This window comes from Dendronephthya gigantea, unplaced genomic scaffold, assembly GCF_004324835.1.
Source record: "Dendronephthya gigantea isolate DGI-Jeju-01 unplaced genomic scaffold, DenGig_1.0 000051F, whole genome shotgun sequence".
Lineage (NCBI taxonomy): Eukaryota > Metazoa > Cnidaria > Anthozoa > Malacalcyonacea > Nephtheidae > Dendronephthya > Dendronephthya gigantea.
The window spans coordinates 1,317,637-1,335,709 of record NW_021163061.1 but is presented as its reverse complement, the minus strand read 5'-3'; the positions used below and the strand labels follow the sequence as shown (position 1 = coordinate 1,335,709).

Sequence of the window (18,073 nt, the reverse complement as noted above, 5' to 3'; positions counted from 1 at the left end):
GCCAACGAAATTCCCACAAAGCGCCGCATCAAAATATAGAAATTGATTTGGAGTCATTTGCTCGACATTCTTGACGTAAAGATCCCCTGTCGTACACCAAAATCCCGGAGTATTTTGTGCATGTACCCGCCCGATACAAACAGGAACTAGCAAACAAAATGAAATCAAAGCACTGCCTATTGTCAGTACAGTTAAGCCCATGATAGCTATAATATGGATATACATTGTAGGAACATCCAAAGATTGCCAAAAATATTCTTTCGTTTCATCTGATGAAACAACAAATGACACAACGAGAGATGAGATTCCAATGAACACAAAAAGCGCTCCAAAGAGGACTCCCATTACTTGACATGATAACACGCGATTTCTTCGCTTGATTCTGCTGACAGTTTCCCTGTCAAGTGGGTGACAACATAAAAACCAATTCTCTTTTGGTTTTTCTTCATTCATTTCTCTGTGGTAGCCTCGTATGAGGCCAAAATGATAGTTATGATAATACTCCGAGTCCTCGTAACTAAATAAATTGCTTTGATAAACGGTTGATTCATCGTGAGGCATTTGAGAAGCCATAGAGCAAAAATACTCTTGCGAATTCGTTTCATTCAAGTGCTCAAACTGCTCGCAAACTGGCGAAGAATCCTCGTCTATTTCATATGTGATTCTGTTATCAAATTCCGCATTAATTTTTTTACTTGTTTCCAATGCGTTACTTGATTCATCACCCATGTCACATCATAATAGCACTTCAATTAAACATATTTTTGTCGATATTTTAACGAATACTCCATACAATCACACTTGATATTCCGAACAGAACATTTTGTGGTTTTACCGCGAACTATTCCTACACGGTGACGATGAAGCGCCCAACCCAGGAAAGATTTTAACAGATATGGACAGTCGGTGTTGATTATTTTCTTTGCGGCTTTTTTATCGAAGGAGAAAAGCTAACACACAAAGATTAAAGTTTTGAAATAGGAATTATTTCCTCGCCACTCGTGATAAATAATGCATTATTGAACGTCTGACCCCATTCAACTTTAAACGACCAAATTTCCAACTGTTTTTCGCTTTTCTTTCACGTTTCCTAACGTAATTTTCGGCAATCTTTGAATAGATCACACATTAAATACAAATTTCTGCTTAAAATTTAGCCATCTGATCAACACTAGACAATTTTACAGCCTCGTTCCAGCTCTATGGCAACAAACTCCTACTTGGACACCTGTTCAATTCACATGTTAGTTTAATTTAATATTGCAGTCTCTCAACAAACTCGTCCAACGAAACGCATTCACAAAAAAAATGTTTGCAGACAATTTCGGTTAATTTTATTTAAAAAAATGTGGTTTTAACGAAATTATGAATCGCACAATATGCACTAAGGCGGATAATGTTGCAAGTTATAACCTGTTCAAATACTGGTGTTTTCCTGTTGAAGAGGATAAGAATATTTCTTGATATTGTGTTCAATATGATATTGTATTTCTCTCAACTTAGAGCAACAAACTCCGTTTAAAAATGGTCAGATTTCTGCTGTGCTTTCCCTAGTTTTATTAGAGCTATGAAAATATGAAATGTCTCTTGTGTGTCTCAGTAAATACTTATAATGCTTCAATGAAAATTGTTCATGTTCCAAGAATATGAGTTGTGAAACACAGTTCTAATTCGGCGCACAATATCATTTAAGATTTACAAATCTTTTAAATATTTTTCTAATGAAAACAAAGGCGTGCTTAAAGCATTGCTGGAATTTTCTGGACAACAATTGCATCAGGGATATACAAACAAAACGTACGAATGACATAAGCACAAAACTTGATCTCATTTCAGTTGGGTTAAGGTATGAATACCAGTTAAATATTTCGTCGGAAATTTCGATTTTTTTCCTCGAAATTTGTCCTCAATTCGTTCTCAGTGCATTTCTAATCTTCTAGTCATAACTAGCCGTCATTTGGGTTTATATCCGAGGGTGACTAATTTTTTCCCATTTTGAATCAAGTGGCTAAATATTTCAACCATCATAAGTGCCAGTTAAGAAATATAAAGCTCCATCCCCCAAACTCCCCGCTGTTTTGAATTCATCTCTTAATCTAAACCTCCAATGTTCCTCAAGGTCTAGTTTCACCACGTTATCCCTCAACGAACTACGATCTGAGCTGATCACGCATATCTTCGCCCCAGGACAAAATTGAAAGCTGCGCAGACGTTCTTTGGTCACGTGACATCCGTTACAAAGATACAGCAAAAGTCCACCATATCGATTGGAACCAGGCTCCTCACGGTCGGAGCAGGACGAAGTACGATAATCCACGGTAAGCCCTGGGCCCAAGTCAATGAAACAGTCAAGTAGTAAAACAGGGTTTGGCACGTTCTGATTGGCTGTCGGGAAAACCTTCTGAGTCGATTTGAGTCTTAAATATTCCTCTAGAAGGTAATGAGCAGGGATTGGAATCAAGTGGCCTGGGTCCCGATCAGGAACGGAAACAATGTCGTCAATATGAGGTGAAACATCGTAACGGCGACCACCCCCGGCCGGGATACATTTCGTCAGGACGTTCATGTGGTTATACCGCAGAATAATACCACCGTGGGCGCTTAGTTTCAAATTGAAGTCCACTTGCTCCCATGAAAACAACCGTCTATTATAAGTCACATGATGCGTGGTGTTAATATTTAGAAAGAGCGACGAGTAAACGTGGCAGACTGAGTACGAGTTTAGCTTATATTTCGTCTCAATTCCAGTTCCCCATTGGTTGAACCCGATGATGGAAAATGACGTGATATTTGGAGAAAATTCTACAACTTGCATTGCTCGGAACAGTGACCAGTCTCTTGGCTTGCCAACATCATCCTCCTCGAAACTAGAACGGTTTAAATTTTGAAAGTATTTCAAATGAAAATACCCTCGATGGGCACACGAATCCTACAGACATCTCTCCAATACAAATATAAGACCTACCCAATACAGGCACCTCTCAAATACAGACCTCTCTCTAATACAGATCTAGACATCTCTCTAATACAGGCATCTCTCTAATACGGATCTAGACATCTCTCTAATACAGATCTAGACATCTCTCTAATACAGACCTCTCTCTAATAAAGATCTAGACATCTCTCTAATACAGATCTAGACATCTCTCTAATACAGACACTCTCCAATTCGAAAACGTCTTTATTCAATTAGAACTTACTTGCTCAAGTCATCAACGCTCAAATTTTGCCACATGACGCAAGAATCATCCATGATGTGAACAAGCGGCCACAATATACTAGCCGAGGTGTTTCCAATTTGTTGCCGTTGACGTTCATTTATCAGGTTTTGAGTTGCAAATTCCTAGAGAGAAATACTGTCACATACTTTGTACAAGAAAACAGCGCATGAAGAAGTAACTGACCTTGATTATATCTTTGATCATTCCCAGGCCTTCGTAGTTACAACTCGGTGGCAAGGCAACGATCACGTGATTCGACCATGCCTTTTGGTATAACGGCATTTCACTGTGTTTCACAAAAGTAACGTGAACACCATCACGACCCTCCATAGCGTGGTAAAGGTTCAGCAAACCTGTTGAAAAAACAAGAAGTTGTTCTTTGCTGGGAAATGGTTTAAAACTGATACGGAAGTTCAGTTTTTATAAGTAAACAATTTTTCAACCAGTTCTAGGAATTCATCATATTACATGAAAATGAGGCCGTACCTTGCTCTGCCCGCCCGAGTGATGCCATAAAGATGGGAGATTTTAGCGCATGCTCTGAGTGACGACTGACAATATCCCATCGCTCAGAGCTTGACTTTCGTGTCACAATCGGAAGTTTCAAGGTCTGCAGTTCGTTCTTGTCGTTAAAAACAAACCACTCTCGGCGCGTGCTCGGAACTACGAACGTGAGCTGTTCACCAGTCCCTAGTGTGAACACGTGTTTCGTAAACAAACTAGAGCCCAGACCTTCGCGGTAATTCTTGCAATCGTCACAGTGGTGATACGAATCGTACGCGGCAAATGATGACATCATTACTGATGACGTTGGTAAATCCTTAGCCATGACGTCATGTCCACTGACGTCATTATTTGTGAGGTTATTGCTGGCGCCACGTTTTCCACCGCTGACGTCACCATTTGACAATTTTCCTTCAATTGGCTTTGTTTTTTTGGCGTTACGATGAATAGCACTGACAGACGAAAACCTGGCACCAACAAGGGTCGAGTTGAAGGGGATTTTCGACAATATTTTGTAACTTGGTTGGTCCATTTCTGACCCAGGGATTTCTTCTGACGCTGCCAGGCACTCTGGGACTTCATTGTAAACATCTACCCGCTGCAGCTTCTGAAGCGTGTTGTGTAATAATTGAATAAAATGAAGTACCGCAGACATCTTTCCTACCTATGCAGATAAATACTTATTATTAAACACATATGCCACGGGGCTATTGTCTAAATGAAGTACGAATGCTGCTTACCTGAGGAGGACCGCTGAATAAAAAGCACGCCGGATAAAATTTCATAGGACTTGTATCCAGAAAAGTTTTGTCCTTTCCCATGCGAGAAAAATTTTCTACAACAGGGATGAGACAAAGATTCAATACAACCTTCAGTATTATGTTTACATCTTCAACATTCGTCCACTCTTATCAACCCTTATCAACTCCCGTCAACTGTCATCAAATCTTATCAACTGCCATCAACCCTCTTCAACTGTCGTTGAATTTCATCAAACCTGTTTAACTCCAACAACCCACATCAACTCCTATCCCCTATCATCAACTCATTAACCTTGATCAACTCCCATCCACCCTCAGCACCTCCTACCCACTCTCATCAACACTCATCATCAATTCTGATCCGATCAACTGTCAACAATGGTTCCAGTGTGTCATCATCTTGTGTTACCTCTGGGTTTTGTCCAGCGACGATAATATTTGGATTGCTCTGAAGGAAGACCACTGACCAAAGCTGGTCTTTGATTGTTGTTCCACGCAGTGGCCGGGTCTGGTCCAAGACTTAGGTTTTTAGGACAGCCAAAGAAATCCTTTTTAAGGGTGCTAAAAAGAAGGTCGATGTTGAACCATAAAGTTTCAGTAAAACACTACACAACCACTGACAAGTACAACCAACTAAGTAAGGTGTATGTATTAATCTGTTTGTACCTGTAAGCTGCTCGAGAAACCAGTAAAACTGGTAATGGATAACTGGAACAAAACTGGTTTCGGCTATCACCCTCCGTGTCGGAAACATCGCGCACTTGCTCGCCATGGTCAGCAGAATGCCCACTTTTCACAGCGGAGTGGGAACTAGTACCGAGGCCACTATTGATATACCGCGAGACGGCGTTAAACTCAAGTTCCAGACTGGATCGATACGAACAATGCTCGTCCAACAACCGAAAGTCACAGTACTTCAATGATCTACGTAAAGATGAAAAATTACAAACATATTTAGATCAAAGCATTGCTGTGGTTGTTTAGTTTGTACGCTGGTAGAGTCTTCGTAGTTGACAAGATCATACCTTGGGTACGTGTCCCCATTCCTCTCTTTACCGCTGACCACAACAATGGACGGAAGGTCAAGTAAATCTTCGAAACACGTCGGATGCCAATCGGAATTGGTCGTATTGCTCCCGCCTATTGAATGAACAAATGCAAGCAACTGACAAAGTTCGTCTGCACGAATGACGTCCAAGTTAGTTTAGGTTTCTCTTGATGAATTATGATCTCTAAGATACGATCCTTACTGGACCTCTAGGAAGAAAGGTCTAACAATCACGAACAAGCCGTTCTCACCTCTGCTATTTCTCCAGACGCGCAATCTTTTAAGAAAATGTTCTTCTATTTCCAAATCAGACTCGCCATCATCAAAGATTATCGCGAAACGATATTGAAAACCAACCCTACGAAACAAAACCATAGAAATCTTGTCACAAAACGGTCGTTCATCCCGCGATATTAAAACGGATCCCTACCTGTCTCTTGTATCCTTTAACTTCCTGTAAGCCCACGAGGAAAGCACGTGATTCGGAATCCGTATTATCAACATAGGTCCCCGACCAGAAGTACTAAACAAGGGACATTCAATGATATCTCTGACGACCTGCAGCGTCTTGAACGTACAGTGAGGCTCAATGGATCGCATGCCCGCTGACCACATGATCGCCGTAGTATAATGATGAATCAATACATAACAACGCACGATATTAGACGGAACAGTTGACAGGACATTCGCACGCAAAACCATACACTCAAACTCATCATCCTCACGAATCAATGGTATCTGATGCGTCCAACACAAGGTCTCGATGTACTCAGGCATCCCAAAATGAACCAGATTATCCTCATTCTTTAATAACTTCTGATCTGACATTGACACCGGACCTAGGTTGAATATTCGATAGAAATGAATGTAATCATCTTTTATTAACCCAATAGTTAGGAGGTTATTTACTTATACTACTGGACAGTTCTATCTGTCCTAAGCTGCAAAGATCATCTCTCATCGATCCAGGGTTACTGCAGGCTAAACTAACTGGACTGCTTTACCAAAGTAACTTACCTACAAAGTGTCCAGGATCGCTCCAAAACACCTCATTGTCGGGTCTAATTCTTGACTGACAGGTTTCAAACATGTATGGAACCGGTGTGACGAGTATGATAAGAGTGTTTGGTAGACGAGAAAGCTCCTGAAATGATGGCAAACTAGTAGCAACTTCAGGTGTGAAATATCTGTGAGCTTCGTCGCACACCAGCACAAACAAAACATCCTGACAGGATTTTGCACTCGTGAGAAAATGCTTCATTCGTTGCTTCGTCTCTTCTGAGCCATCGTTCCTGAAGAACAGAGGAGTATATTAATAATATTGAGCCATTCATGAAGTTTTGATCGTGAACTCTTCGCTTGCCAATACGAATGCCTGAAACTAAAACACAGAACCACTCATCTAAAACAACTGTAACTTACTGAATGACGTGTTCCGGTGAAAATCCCGCGTTTTTTGATTGCGTTGGAGGACTGAGGCCTAATTCGACGAGAACATTGGACCTTTCTACTTGATGTAAGATTTGATGAAAGTAAGTCTGTGATGGAGGAATAACAATCGTGAACTCGACCGATGAGAAGTGACGTAAATCGTACGACGGTGCCCCGTCTTTTGACGTTAAGACACAGGAGAGCAAATGATGCGCTGACGCCACTTGTGGCGCGTGGAGGGCATATTCTGAGTCCTGGTAACTATACCCCAGACTCATTTTTGGAACCATACACGCGGCTTCTTTCTCAGTGGCTTTTAGGATCGAGCTGCCATTAAAAGGTAGAAATACGAGCTTTGTTTTGGCGACGGATTGCTCAACTTGTTTCATGAGATTGTCAATTGCGGCGTTCACCATTTGATACGCTCGGTCCAGGGAACTCACGCACTCCTCTAGCTGAACTGATGTAAGTAAACTAGACTGTTCATTGATCAGTCTTTCTTGGATAAATTTTGATTGATTTACACCTGGAGATAGGAGCAAATGGTTAAATCTCTCTAATACAGACATCTCTCTAATACAGACATCTCTCTAATGCAGACATCTTTGTAGTACTGACATCTCTCTAATACAGACATCTCTCTAATACAGACATCTCTCTAATACAGACATCTTTGTAGTACTGACATCTCTCTAATACAGACATCTTTGTAGTACAGACATCTCTCTAATACAGACATCTCTCTAATACAGACATCTTTGTAGTACTGACATCTCTCTAATACAGACATCTCTCTAATACAGACATCTCTCTAATACAGACATCTCTCTAATACAGACATCTCTCTATTACAGACATCTCTCTAATACAGACACCTCTCTAATACAGACATCTCTCTATTACAGACATCTCTCTAATACAGACATCTCTCTAATACAGACATCTCTCTAATACAGACATCTCTCTAATTCAGACATCTCTCTAATTCAGACATCTCTTTTTTTAATTTTTCTTCCGCACTTACCAGTGACAAGTATACAAAACTCCGGGCTTTGAGCGGGAGGACTTGAGACAAGTAATAAATAATGTGGCACTTGCAGCTTGGTCTCCCTGTGTTGATTGTGTTTGGATATTTGATACAAAAAACCCAGGCCTTTGCTGATGGCGTCATTCAGAGACAGCACAGATGAGACCAATTTTACGGAGCCTTTTGATGGCAACGTCGCGACGCTTGTGAAGTGGACCAGATTTGTCGAATCTGTGAAAAGATTATAATCATAGTCAACTAAGTAAGTCTAGTACAGTATGGTATCGTAGATGTCCATTTACAGTAACGAATTTATTTTCAATTTTACTCGCAATTCCCACCTTTTGATGGATGTGAACGAGCGGATAAGTTAGAAATTTGAAAGTAAGGGAACTTGTACATCACAATATTCGTAACTCTCCACTTGTTCACATTGTTCAAAAGAAGAAAATCGCACTGAAACTCACTTCCAAAAATGCAGGTGTGAACCGTAAACGGGCCTTAAATTATAAGTCATAATATGATAAGGTATGTCACGAATAGTACAAAAATAAATAAAAATACAATATTAAAAAAGAAAAAAGTTTGCTTTTATTTACCTATGGTAAGAAAGAAAGGTTGAATGGTGGAGTTTTCTTGGTGTGTTTGCCAGAACAGTTCCTTGCTATTCTGAATGAGATGATGTATTTCGTTTTTACAAATCGTCGCGTTCTCTGGCAAAGTTGAAAGGTATTGCGCAACCAGTATGATGACGACATTCGCGGAGAGCTGGGGAAGAGTAAAACCGCTGGATGGTGAACCTGCAGTTCTGATGTCAGCCGGGTGATTGAAGGTTCCACGTGTTTGATGGCTTGGATGCGCTGGTGATTGAAATGGTCTTGATTGGTTGCGATCTAGACGATGAAAATATTGTAAGAAAATCTGTATATACTGTGTGAACTTGTTTAGGTAAAGTTTTCGAGACATTAACTAGAGCTAACTTGAATTACGAAGGAGCAGGGACCCAAGCTACAATTGAAGGGTTAGTTCAGGAGTTATCTATAAAACGTAACTCTCTTTGAGTGAGAAAAATCCTGTTTACCCAAAGAAAACATATAACTCTTGGTTGAACGTTAACTAACTGTTTTCACACATAAAAGTTAGAGTCTTGCACGAGGATAATTGCGTCCAGATATTTTCTTTTAGCCTCGAATTGAACGCTAAATATGATTTCTACTTTAACTTCTTCATCGTATCTTACTTGTTGATACTGGTCTTTTCAAAAACTCGAAGCAATCCAACAGCATATCAGAGAGTATAATTTCTTTATACGAGCTGATGAAATGTGGTGGTGTGTTAGGATAACCAAGAATCAACACTGGCCTAACACCACACACCGTCTCAAGCCAGGCGTGAGGAGGAAACATGTCTTCTGAAAGACAAGAGTAAAGTTTAGGGCCGCATTTCAACTACATACCTTACAACTTGCTAACGAAACTTGTAGCAAGCTTCTTGTATTTTGTTGCATATTTTATGAAGTTGTTATGAAGTAAGTTTTAAGTTGTACGAAGCCAAAAATTAACAATAATCACAATTCAAGGTTTCTTTACCGTTTTTCCCGTCCAAATCGTCTCGGCTTCGTTTGAAGACGGGGGGTGTGGAAGATGGATCAAAAGATGAGCTGCTCTCACAGGAAGACTGTGAACTGGTTGAGGATCTTCCTTCTCTCATGGCGTGACTTCCACCAATCATGGTAGGGTATGTCGTAGAGCTGACGTCAGTGATCTTGTGTGATGACGTGATATTCTCCATGACTGATTGGAAGCCCGGGGGGTAGGGAAATGTTCTTTTTCGAGGAGTATCTGCTATAACAAGACATAATGTTGTAGGATAAATAAAATACAGATGGCGCGACCTGCCATATAGTCATGATCATGAGAGTTGACGAGAGTTTTCCCTCGTTTGACTGTTACGTGCATGTGGTAATATCCAGTCAACTCTCATGCAACTCTTGTTCTCGTTTGACCAGGTCATGAGAGTTGATGAGAGTTTTCCTTCGTTTGACTGTTACGTGTGGTAATATCCAGTCAACTCTTATGCAACTCTTGTTTTCGTTTGCCAGAGGAAAGATAATTAATGAAACGCTCTGCAAAATCTCAATGATCAACTCTCATTAACTCCGCAGACAGCAGGAACTGAAGAATGAATTCAGACAAAAACAATGTTAATTTTCACGATTTAAAACACCAAAGTTACGTACAAACTCCTCTCCAAAGGATGCGCGGACCTCGACACAGGCGACCCAAATTATCTTGGACAATATAGAACTTCAAATGCTTTTGTTTCTTGGGCTGTGTCGCTAGAAGGAGGTTGATGTGTGTCGCAAACTCGGTGAAATAACGAAAGTGAACGTCCCCACAACCAACACAACACCCGGAGAACCCAAGAACCGTAGGAGTGGTTGTATCACATGGTAGAAATCTCTTGTTCACAGCTGTTACCAGGATTATTTTACCAAGTATTGGTGATTTTGCACCAGCAAGTACCATGCCCGATGGTACCTCCACTTCCAGACCATGTTGCTCCAGATGACTCAGAGATATAGGCTTTCCGTTCACACAGTAGCCTGCAAGTGGGTGGAATGATAAATTAACCCACTATTCTCTACTTGTGAATGCATATTCAACCTGCTCAACAATACCTGGTCGTTTCATATTGCTCTCTTGTGATGTACTGGGGTGTGAGTCTGTTGACATGGGAACAATTTCATGACTGTTTGATTCAAGTGCATTGCCTGAGTGAGAACAATTGAATGTGATTTTGTGGTTTTGTAAGATCTCTTTTGTGAAATCTCAATGCATCAGAGTGAAGGCAAAATGGAATATACCTGGAGCAATGGATGTCCTAGGATGAGGCAGAGGATGCTGTTCAGAATCACTTTGATATTGTGATGACCCCCCTGGCGGGGGCCAGCACATGGAGTAGATCTGATCGGCCATGTTTGTTATGCATTAACGAACAACATCTCTTCTTTTCCTGAAATAAAAAGTTACATACTACAACTGGACACTAACCTGTCAGGCACAAACCTATGGGCAGCTTGCCCTTGGGGGTAAGAGCTCAATAAATTCAACAATGGCAGCCCCTTTAAATTATATCACCCCCCCCAAAAAAAAAGGTGAGCATGCCCCCTCCTGGAAAAAACATCATGATATTATGATGGTCAATCTCCCTGTGAGCTGTCTCCACAAGTACTAAGCATCCCCCCCCGTAAAACTACATAATATCAAAATATGCATCCCCCCGTCATTGACCTCGGAAGAAAAGAATGAAGATTTAGAACACACGCGTCAAACGCGTTTATATCTACTGTTGTCATTCTGGGAACAGTAGTCGTTGAAGAAGTCAATTTTCAGATCTCTTGGAAGATACTGTTTATGTGAAAATGAAAAGTACAATATCAATCAACGTGAATTGATGTTAGGAACTTTAAGTATGAATGAAACCTCTCAGAGATTAGCATATCGTGATATTGGACTTAGCAAAGGCATTGCATTGCAATATCAACGATTAAGCTTCGTCGCATGGAATATAAACCTACAAGAAATATTCCTAAAACGTCGTTTAACATCGACAAACTATCAGATTCCAAGCTATGATAGCCTTACACACGGCATCAGTATCTCGGGCATAATTTGTTGCTAAATATTCACGCTTTGTAAAATATGATTTCATCAACGATATTATGCTTTGACAGAATTAGCATTACTAATACTCCACACGAAATGCCAAAAATTTGCTCGTGAAAATATCAGAAAAAGAACACTGCGCTATTTTTAAAAGCAGTTCCCTAAAAACTGGCACTTTTTGTGAAGATATTACAAATTGTTACATAAACTCGGACGCATAGTCTACAGACCAAATACCAGACGAAGTTCGGGTCGTTTGTGGTCAGACGTTTGTCACTCACGGGAATTGGTACATTTGGACAGGGCGCCTGGCTTAGTTCTGCTCAAATACGTCTTGTTTTCACAAGCGACTTCTTCTGAACGTAAAAAGCGAAATCGTAATATATATTGTGTGCTTTCGAATTCAACTTGTTCCGCGTATGAAAAAAAGGGGCCCAAACGCAGTCTGACTGTCGCCTCTCAAATAGTTTTCAAATGCATTTATAAATATATTCACAAATATTGTCATAGGCCATAAAGTTACGAGCCGTTTATAGCCTACTCTGACGGCATATGATCGACGATAGATGCCTGAAAGAACGTTGAAATATTCTGTATTTCCGAGCATTGCTTCTCAGATATACCAGGAATAACAGGGCCTCATATGATATTCCATAGACGATATCCACTGCAACTGCTAGACATCAGCCCGTCAGCTTTACTTTCGACAAACAGAGAAAATATACATTCTCTTCAAGCGCAAACCGTGAAAATCTTTGAAAACTATTGAACCTATGTTCAATAACTTTGCATTGTATTATTGTATTTACACATTTGGTCGAAAGCTGGATTTGGAAACAGCTGTGGCATAATATTCATGTCCATATATCGCGCTTCGGTTCAGCGATATTTTGAACATGTCAACATTATAATATTTTCACTTTGTTTTCGTCTGTGCGACGTACGAAAGTCCGCGTTGAAAGCCTGTACAAGCAACTGGAATACCCTCCAAACAATATCTTAAACTAATAACACTTTAAATCGATATTTAGTTTAGTTAAAAGCTATAAGACGGCCTGACATATTGAGACCACAGCGTCCTTACTGCCCTTTGTCCTCATCACACAACACCGTACGAAATATTCTCGTCCCATTCGTCCTGAATTTAAGCTAATTTTTGTGCAAGCTGAGATATATTATTGATACTTACAAAATTAGGTTTCCAGCCGCTTCAGGATTGAACGTACTGCTCCAGAAATTGGTCAAAAGCTCGCGAGAAACAACGGTTTACAAAATACAGAGTCCGTTCGTCCATGAATCTTGAAGGCCTGACCTTGAGACGGCTGTGCGCGAGAGGTACGACCCAGAACGCCGGCCTTGAATTTGATTGGCTTATCTGACATATTGGCCGTACCACTGGGGATAATATTCTACACTGAAGAGGTCATTATCTTGCTTTATGATTAAATATTAATAGCAAGAAAAATGCATCGAAACAGCCAGTGATTCACATTTTGTTTGATCGGAATATCACAATACGCTAAGTTGTGGCGATATATTGCTGCATTTTTCCTGGTGATAAACAAACGTAAACTTGTTATCTGAAGACTGAACAGAAATGTAATAAAAATGTTAATTAATGAGGGGCTTGGCTGTGTATGCTTAGAATTTAGCGCCTATTTGGCAGTGCTCCCATCTTCTTCATTATCTCTTTCTGACTGTGAATGCCAAAGGAGTTTATCCAAGAGCAGGCAGTGCTCTAACAACAACACAATAGCTTTGATCCTCGAAAACAAAGGAAATTGCAACTGACACACGTTCGTGAGCGCTAAAGTAGCTGAAAAACTGTTTGCATAGTAACCACCACACTATCAATTCATGACTATGTTTTATACCTGGAATCATCTTGAAATTTTCCGTATGTAATTTGTAACGCTTTGACCCAAACACAAGTCTTTTTGTTTTGCGGTTTTATTTTGCAAGAATTCAGACGTTTTTAAAGGTGTTTACTCTAATGCACCCTACCTGAAATTCATACAGTGGTCTGCACCATGTCAGTCAACCCTGCGCTTGACCCACAATGCGTCACGATTCAAAATGGCGCCGATCTTGTTTAAAAGGTCTACATTGATGAATAATCAAATTTTCTATGCCCAGTCCTCGGCGCAGAAGGCGCGCGATGTTGCGTCATCCTTCTTCTCCACATGTTTTAATGGAAAATTTTCAAAGTTGTTTCAAATCTTTTCACTGAAAATATTTTCAAAATGCCTCTATCTTGTCGTTTTTATAAACATAAATACCCCGAAGTGGACGATGTGGTTATGGTTAATGTAAGAAATATTGCCGAAATGGGCGCTTATGTAAATTTACTGGAATACAACAATATTGAGGGAATGATTTTGCTTAGCGAGTTATCTCGGAGGAGAATCCGATCTATAAACAAACTCATCAGAGTTGGAAAGAATGAATGTGTCGTTGTTATTCGTGTGGATAAGGAAAAAGGTTATTATGGGTTGCTTTTCATTGGTGATAGAAGTGGATTGACAATCTTTCAATGATAATAAGGATTCTTTATTAATCAAAATAAACAAAGATCCCATGCAGATTCTACCCCAAAGATATGTCAAAAATGTTGAACATTTACACCATGCAATTTTCAATTTGAGCACATAAATCTGAAGGCTAGAAGCTGAATGTTAATATGCTCAGATTTATGGTAGATTCCTTATAAACTTTGCCTGAAAGATCTTGCAAATCTTAGGCTATTATTTTTAAATCCACCTTGACCAGGTCACTACATCAGGTTGAGACCTATACCCAGCCTTGTGCGAAAGATCTTTGGACTTTTTTTTGGACTTGTCACATTTAAAATTTTCCAAAAAAATCAACCCCCAGTATAGAAAACTCCTGTCTTTAGCCCAAGGGGTTAGAACAATGCATATGCAGATGTGTTTATCAGTAGCTGGTAGGTTTGAAGTAATAGTTTGCTGACCATTTCACAGGATATATTGACCTTTCCAAACGAAGGGTCTCCCCAGAAGAGGTGAAGAAATGTGAAGCGAAATATTCCAATGCGAAAACAGTAAGTCAAAGTGATAGCACAATGATATTCTACGTCAAAAATAGGCCAGTAAACTTGTGTTTCACCCTAAACTTTTCTTGCAAAGGTTCATAGCATACTACGACACACAGCAGAAATTCTCAAATACGAAACAGATGAACAACTTGAGGACTTATATGAAAAAACAGCATGGGCATTGGACACAAACCTCAAAGGAGTTGGCAAAGCCTTTGAAGCATTTAAAAAAGCTGTTACGTAAGTTTGTATTCCCATCTCTGAATGAAGAATTTCAAGGTTCTAATGTTCTCATGTTTCTTGCAGGGACCAGAGTATCCTGGATGAACTAAATCTTGATGAAGATACCAAGAAAGTTCTTTTAACTAATATCACTCAACGCCTGATGCCTCAAGCAGTGAAATGCAGAGCAGATATTCAAGTCTCTTGTTTTACTCACGAGGGTATTGACGCTGTGAAGGAAGCCTTGATGAAAGGCTTAGAAAATGACAATGAAGATATGCCCATAAAGGTCTAATCATATGACACAGATTTCTCTAGTAGAGACACCTCTCTAATACAGACATCTCTCTAATACAGACATCTCTCTAATACAGACATCTCTCTAATACAGACATCTCTCTAATACAGACATCTCTCAAATACAGACATCTCTCTAATACAGACACCTCTCTAATATAGACACCTCTCTAATGGAGACATCTCTCTAATACAGACATCTCTCTAATACAGACATCTCTCTAATACAGACATCTCTCTAATACAGACATCTCTCTAATACAGACACCTCTCTAATATAGACACCTCTCTAATGGAGACATCTCTCTAACACAGACATCTCTCTAATACAGACATCTCTCTAATACAGACATCTCTCTAATACAGACATCTCTCTAATACAGACATCTCTCTAATACAGTCATCTCTCTAATGGAGACATCTCTCTAATACAGACATCTCTCTAATACAGACATCTCTCTAATACAGACCCTTCTAATGCATATTTCTCCATATTAAAGACGCATATCTCTCTAATACTGGCACTTATACGAACACTTGACTGAATTTTTGCAGATAAACCTGATTGCTCCACCTACATATGTTGTAACAACGACCACCATGGACAGAGAGGAAGGTCTAAAAGCTTTGGAAACATCGATCAAAGCCATCGAAGACGTTATTGTCAGCAAGAAAGGAACATTCGTATTACAACACGCTGTAAGTACCTTTACCCAGAAGTAAAGGTTGGGGTCTTGATAGTCCGGGATAGTGGTGGTGCTTGCTGGATAGAGGAGTACTAATGCGCTGATCTCATGTGTTCCTTTTAGCCCAAGGTTGTGACAGATATGGATGAAGCTGATCTCGCTAAAGAACTAGAGAAACTGGAGAGACAAAATGCTGAAGTGGACGGGGACGATGATAATCCTGATGACGAAGACGATCAGGATGAACTTTGACACAACTTTTGAATAATTTTCATTAAAAAGATCAAATTTAAAAATAAATATAAAAATATTCATTCTGTTGTAAGTTTCGTGAAGACTCGCCAGTAAACCCTGGTTCCCATTCTGTCGTAATTCCCATTCTGCCGTGAACATTTTCACCGATGAGAACTAGTCCAGGTGTGGTTTGTCTTCATTTCTGTATTCAAACCCGTCATTGTTGACTACACACACACATAGAAATATTCTATCACATCCCCCACCTTGACATGTTCACGACACTCACGATTAAGCGGCATTGTGTACTGTCTCTACCCCGAGTGATTTCCAAAGTAAAAACTGTTTGTACCAACAACAGGTCGAGTCCATTCTAGTTCGATTGCAATCTGATATGCAAAATATATTCACCACTTTTCCTGCGCTATGGAATGAAATCAGACAGTGGTATATTTTGAAAACATATTTTCACGAAACATAGTTTTCAATGATACGATTTATCCCAGAAATTGCCGAGATCGCTGATGCAAAACGAGGACGTAATAAGTCATTTGCATGATGGTAGGTGGTCTCTGAAATATTCAAACATTTTTGGCAAAAGAAAAGAGACGTTTCGCCTTCGTGATAATTGAGAATACAGAGATTTGAAAGTCTATATCTTACAAGGTAGGAAAGGTTGGGAACTTTTTTAAATTCCTAATTTTAAGCATAAGTTACACCACTACTGAAAGGGCAGAAAATTGTGGTTTGATTTACAAAGGAATCAAGGTTTTTAGGAGCAACAAATCAATCATGTATCACAAGTCTTCGTGATCAAACCGGCAACATAGTGAACTTGACTTTACGGCGTAGATTTTGACTGTGATTTCTATTGGTTTGTCAACAATTGTCGCATGTCGTTTTACCTACATTCCTAGCGACCAAAACGCGAGTTTTAAATAATGAAAATTAACTTATTTTGTAATGGCGTAATGAAGGAACGATTCAATGTTTCGTTATCACAATTATGAGCATTTTGTTTAAAGTTCTCCTTATATTGTTATGTAAAACTGTTTGTTTGTTTGCTTAAAACTGACCTAAAACGACGTAAACTGATTATAAAAGTTTGTGCATCAATAAAATCTTTCCGTTGCGTCAAATAGACTCATTGGAAATGATCACAAATATGCCGATCAAAATATTTATGACTGACTATTATTATCTTCAGATTATGCGTCTGATAAATAGTTGCCGGATGCATCAGCGATGCTGTGTATTGGAAGAGCTCAGCTATGAGTGACAGTTACACTTTATGTCAGAGTAAAACTAGACCAATACTGAACGGAAATCTCTATAAGTATCGACATACACACCTGAATATAACATATATCGATTTACATAGAGGCAATTTATCAGCTTGATTAATTCTTTCCTTTGTCCTCAACACAATACAGAGAAAATATTTGAAAGAGTTTCCAAGCAACTGATTGAATATTCACGGGGGCGTCGTTTAATAGCACAAAATGAGGTTCACCTTGAGAGGAAAACTCTGATTTTCGAATCATTTCTTTAATGCTGACATGTTCTGTACATATTCTGTTTTAGTGAAAATGAATGCCCGGGTGGTTCAGGTCTGCCTTATTTTGGCGCTATTGGGTAAGTTGAATCGAGAAAAAGTTTATAACATATTTCACTGCGAGGATAGTTGTGAGTTATAAATTATGCATCTCTTGTGAGTTTTAAAAGGATCCTGGTCAAAGCCAAACTGATCAGTTTGTAGTGTGAAAGCAAGGTTTTGTTTTGGTAATGTTTTCAGTCCTAATCTTATCGACAAAATAGTTGATAACAAAACTGTTAACTTGTCCAGTGGCTTGTACTTCGCTTATCAGTACGTTGAGGAGTTTCCAGGTTTCAGTAAAACTCCAATAAAACTTGGACTA

The 18,073-nt window shown here is 39.5% G+C and overlaps 2 protein-coding genes across 2 annotated transcripts; one reads left to right on the top strand and one right to left on the bottom strand.

Moving 5' to 3' along the window:
• Window positions 1-742: 742 nt before the first annotated feature.
• LOC114528737 (GREB1-like protein) lies at window positions 743-13,051 on the bottom strand. Its single transcript, XM_028550420.1, has 21 exons — window positions 12,850-13,051; window positions 10,859-11,007; window positions 10,673-10,765; window positions 10,232-10,597; window positions 9,582-9,836; window positions 9,233-9,403; window positions 8,592-8,885; window positions 7,990-8,223; window positions 6,957-7,491; window positions 6,552-6,826; window positions 5,965-6,373; window positions 5,786-5,892; window positions 5,512-5,626; window positions 5,153-5,410; window positions 4,896-5,047; window positions 4,466-4,560; window positions 3,798-4,389; window positions 3,708-3,761; window positions 3,405-3,574; window positions 3,201-3,343; window positions 743-2,867 (listed from the first exon to the last, which is right to left on the bottom strand). Exons 2-21 carry the CDS (start codon window positions 10,968-10,970, stop codon window positions 2,018-2,020), a joined length of 5,280 nt encoding a protein of 1,759 aa, XP_028406221.1. The 5' UTR covers window positions 10,971-11,007; window positions 12,850-13,051; the 3' UTR covers window positions 743-2,017.
• A 758-nt stretch (window positions 13,052-13,809) lies between these two features.
• On the top strand, window positions 13,810-16,210 carry LOC114528791 (eukaryotic translation initiation factor 2 subunit 1-like). The gene is made up of 6 exons (XM_028550508.1): window positions 13,810-14,141; window positions 14,642-14,721; window positions 14,807-14,955; window positions 15,022-15,226; window positions 15,790-15,933; window positions 16,044-16,210. The coding sequence occupies exons 1-6, from the start codon at window positions 13,904-13,906 to the stop codon at window positions 16,170-16,172; spliced, it is 945 nt and encodes a 314-aa protein (XP_028406309.1). The 5' UTR covers window positions 13,810-13,903; the 3' UTR covers window positions 16,173-16,210.
• The last annotated feature ends 1,863 nt before the right edge of the window (window positions 16,211-18,073 follow it).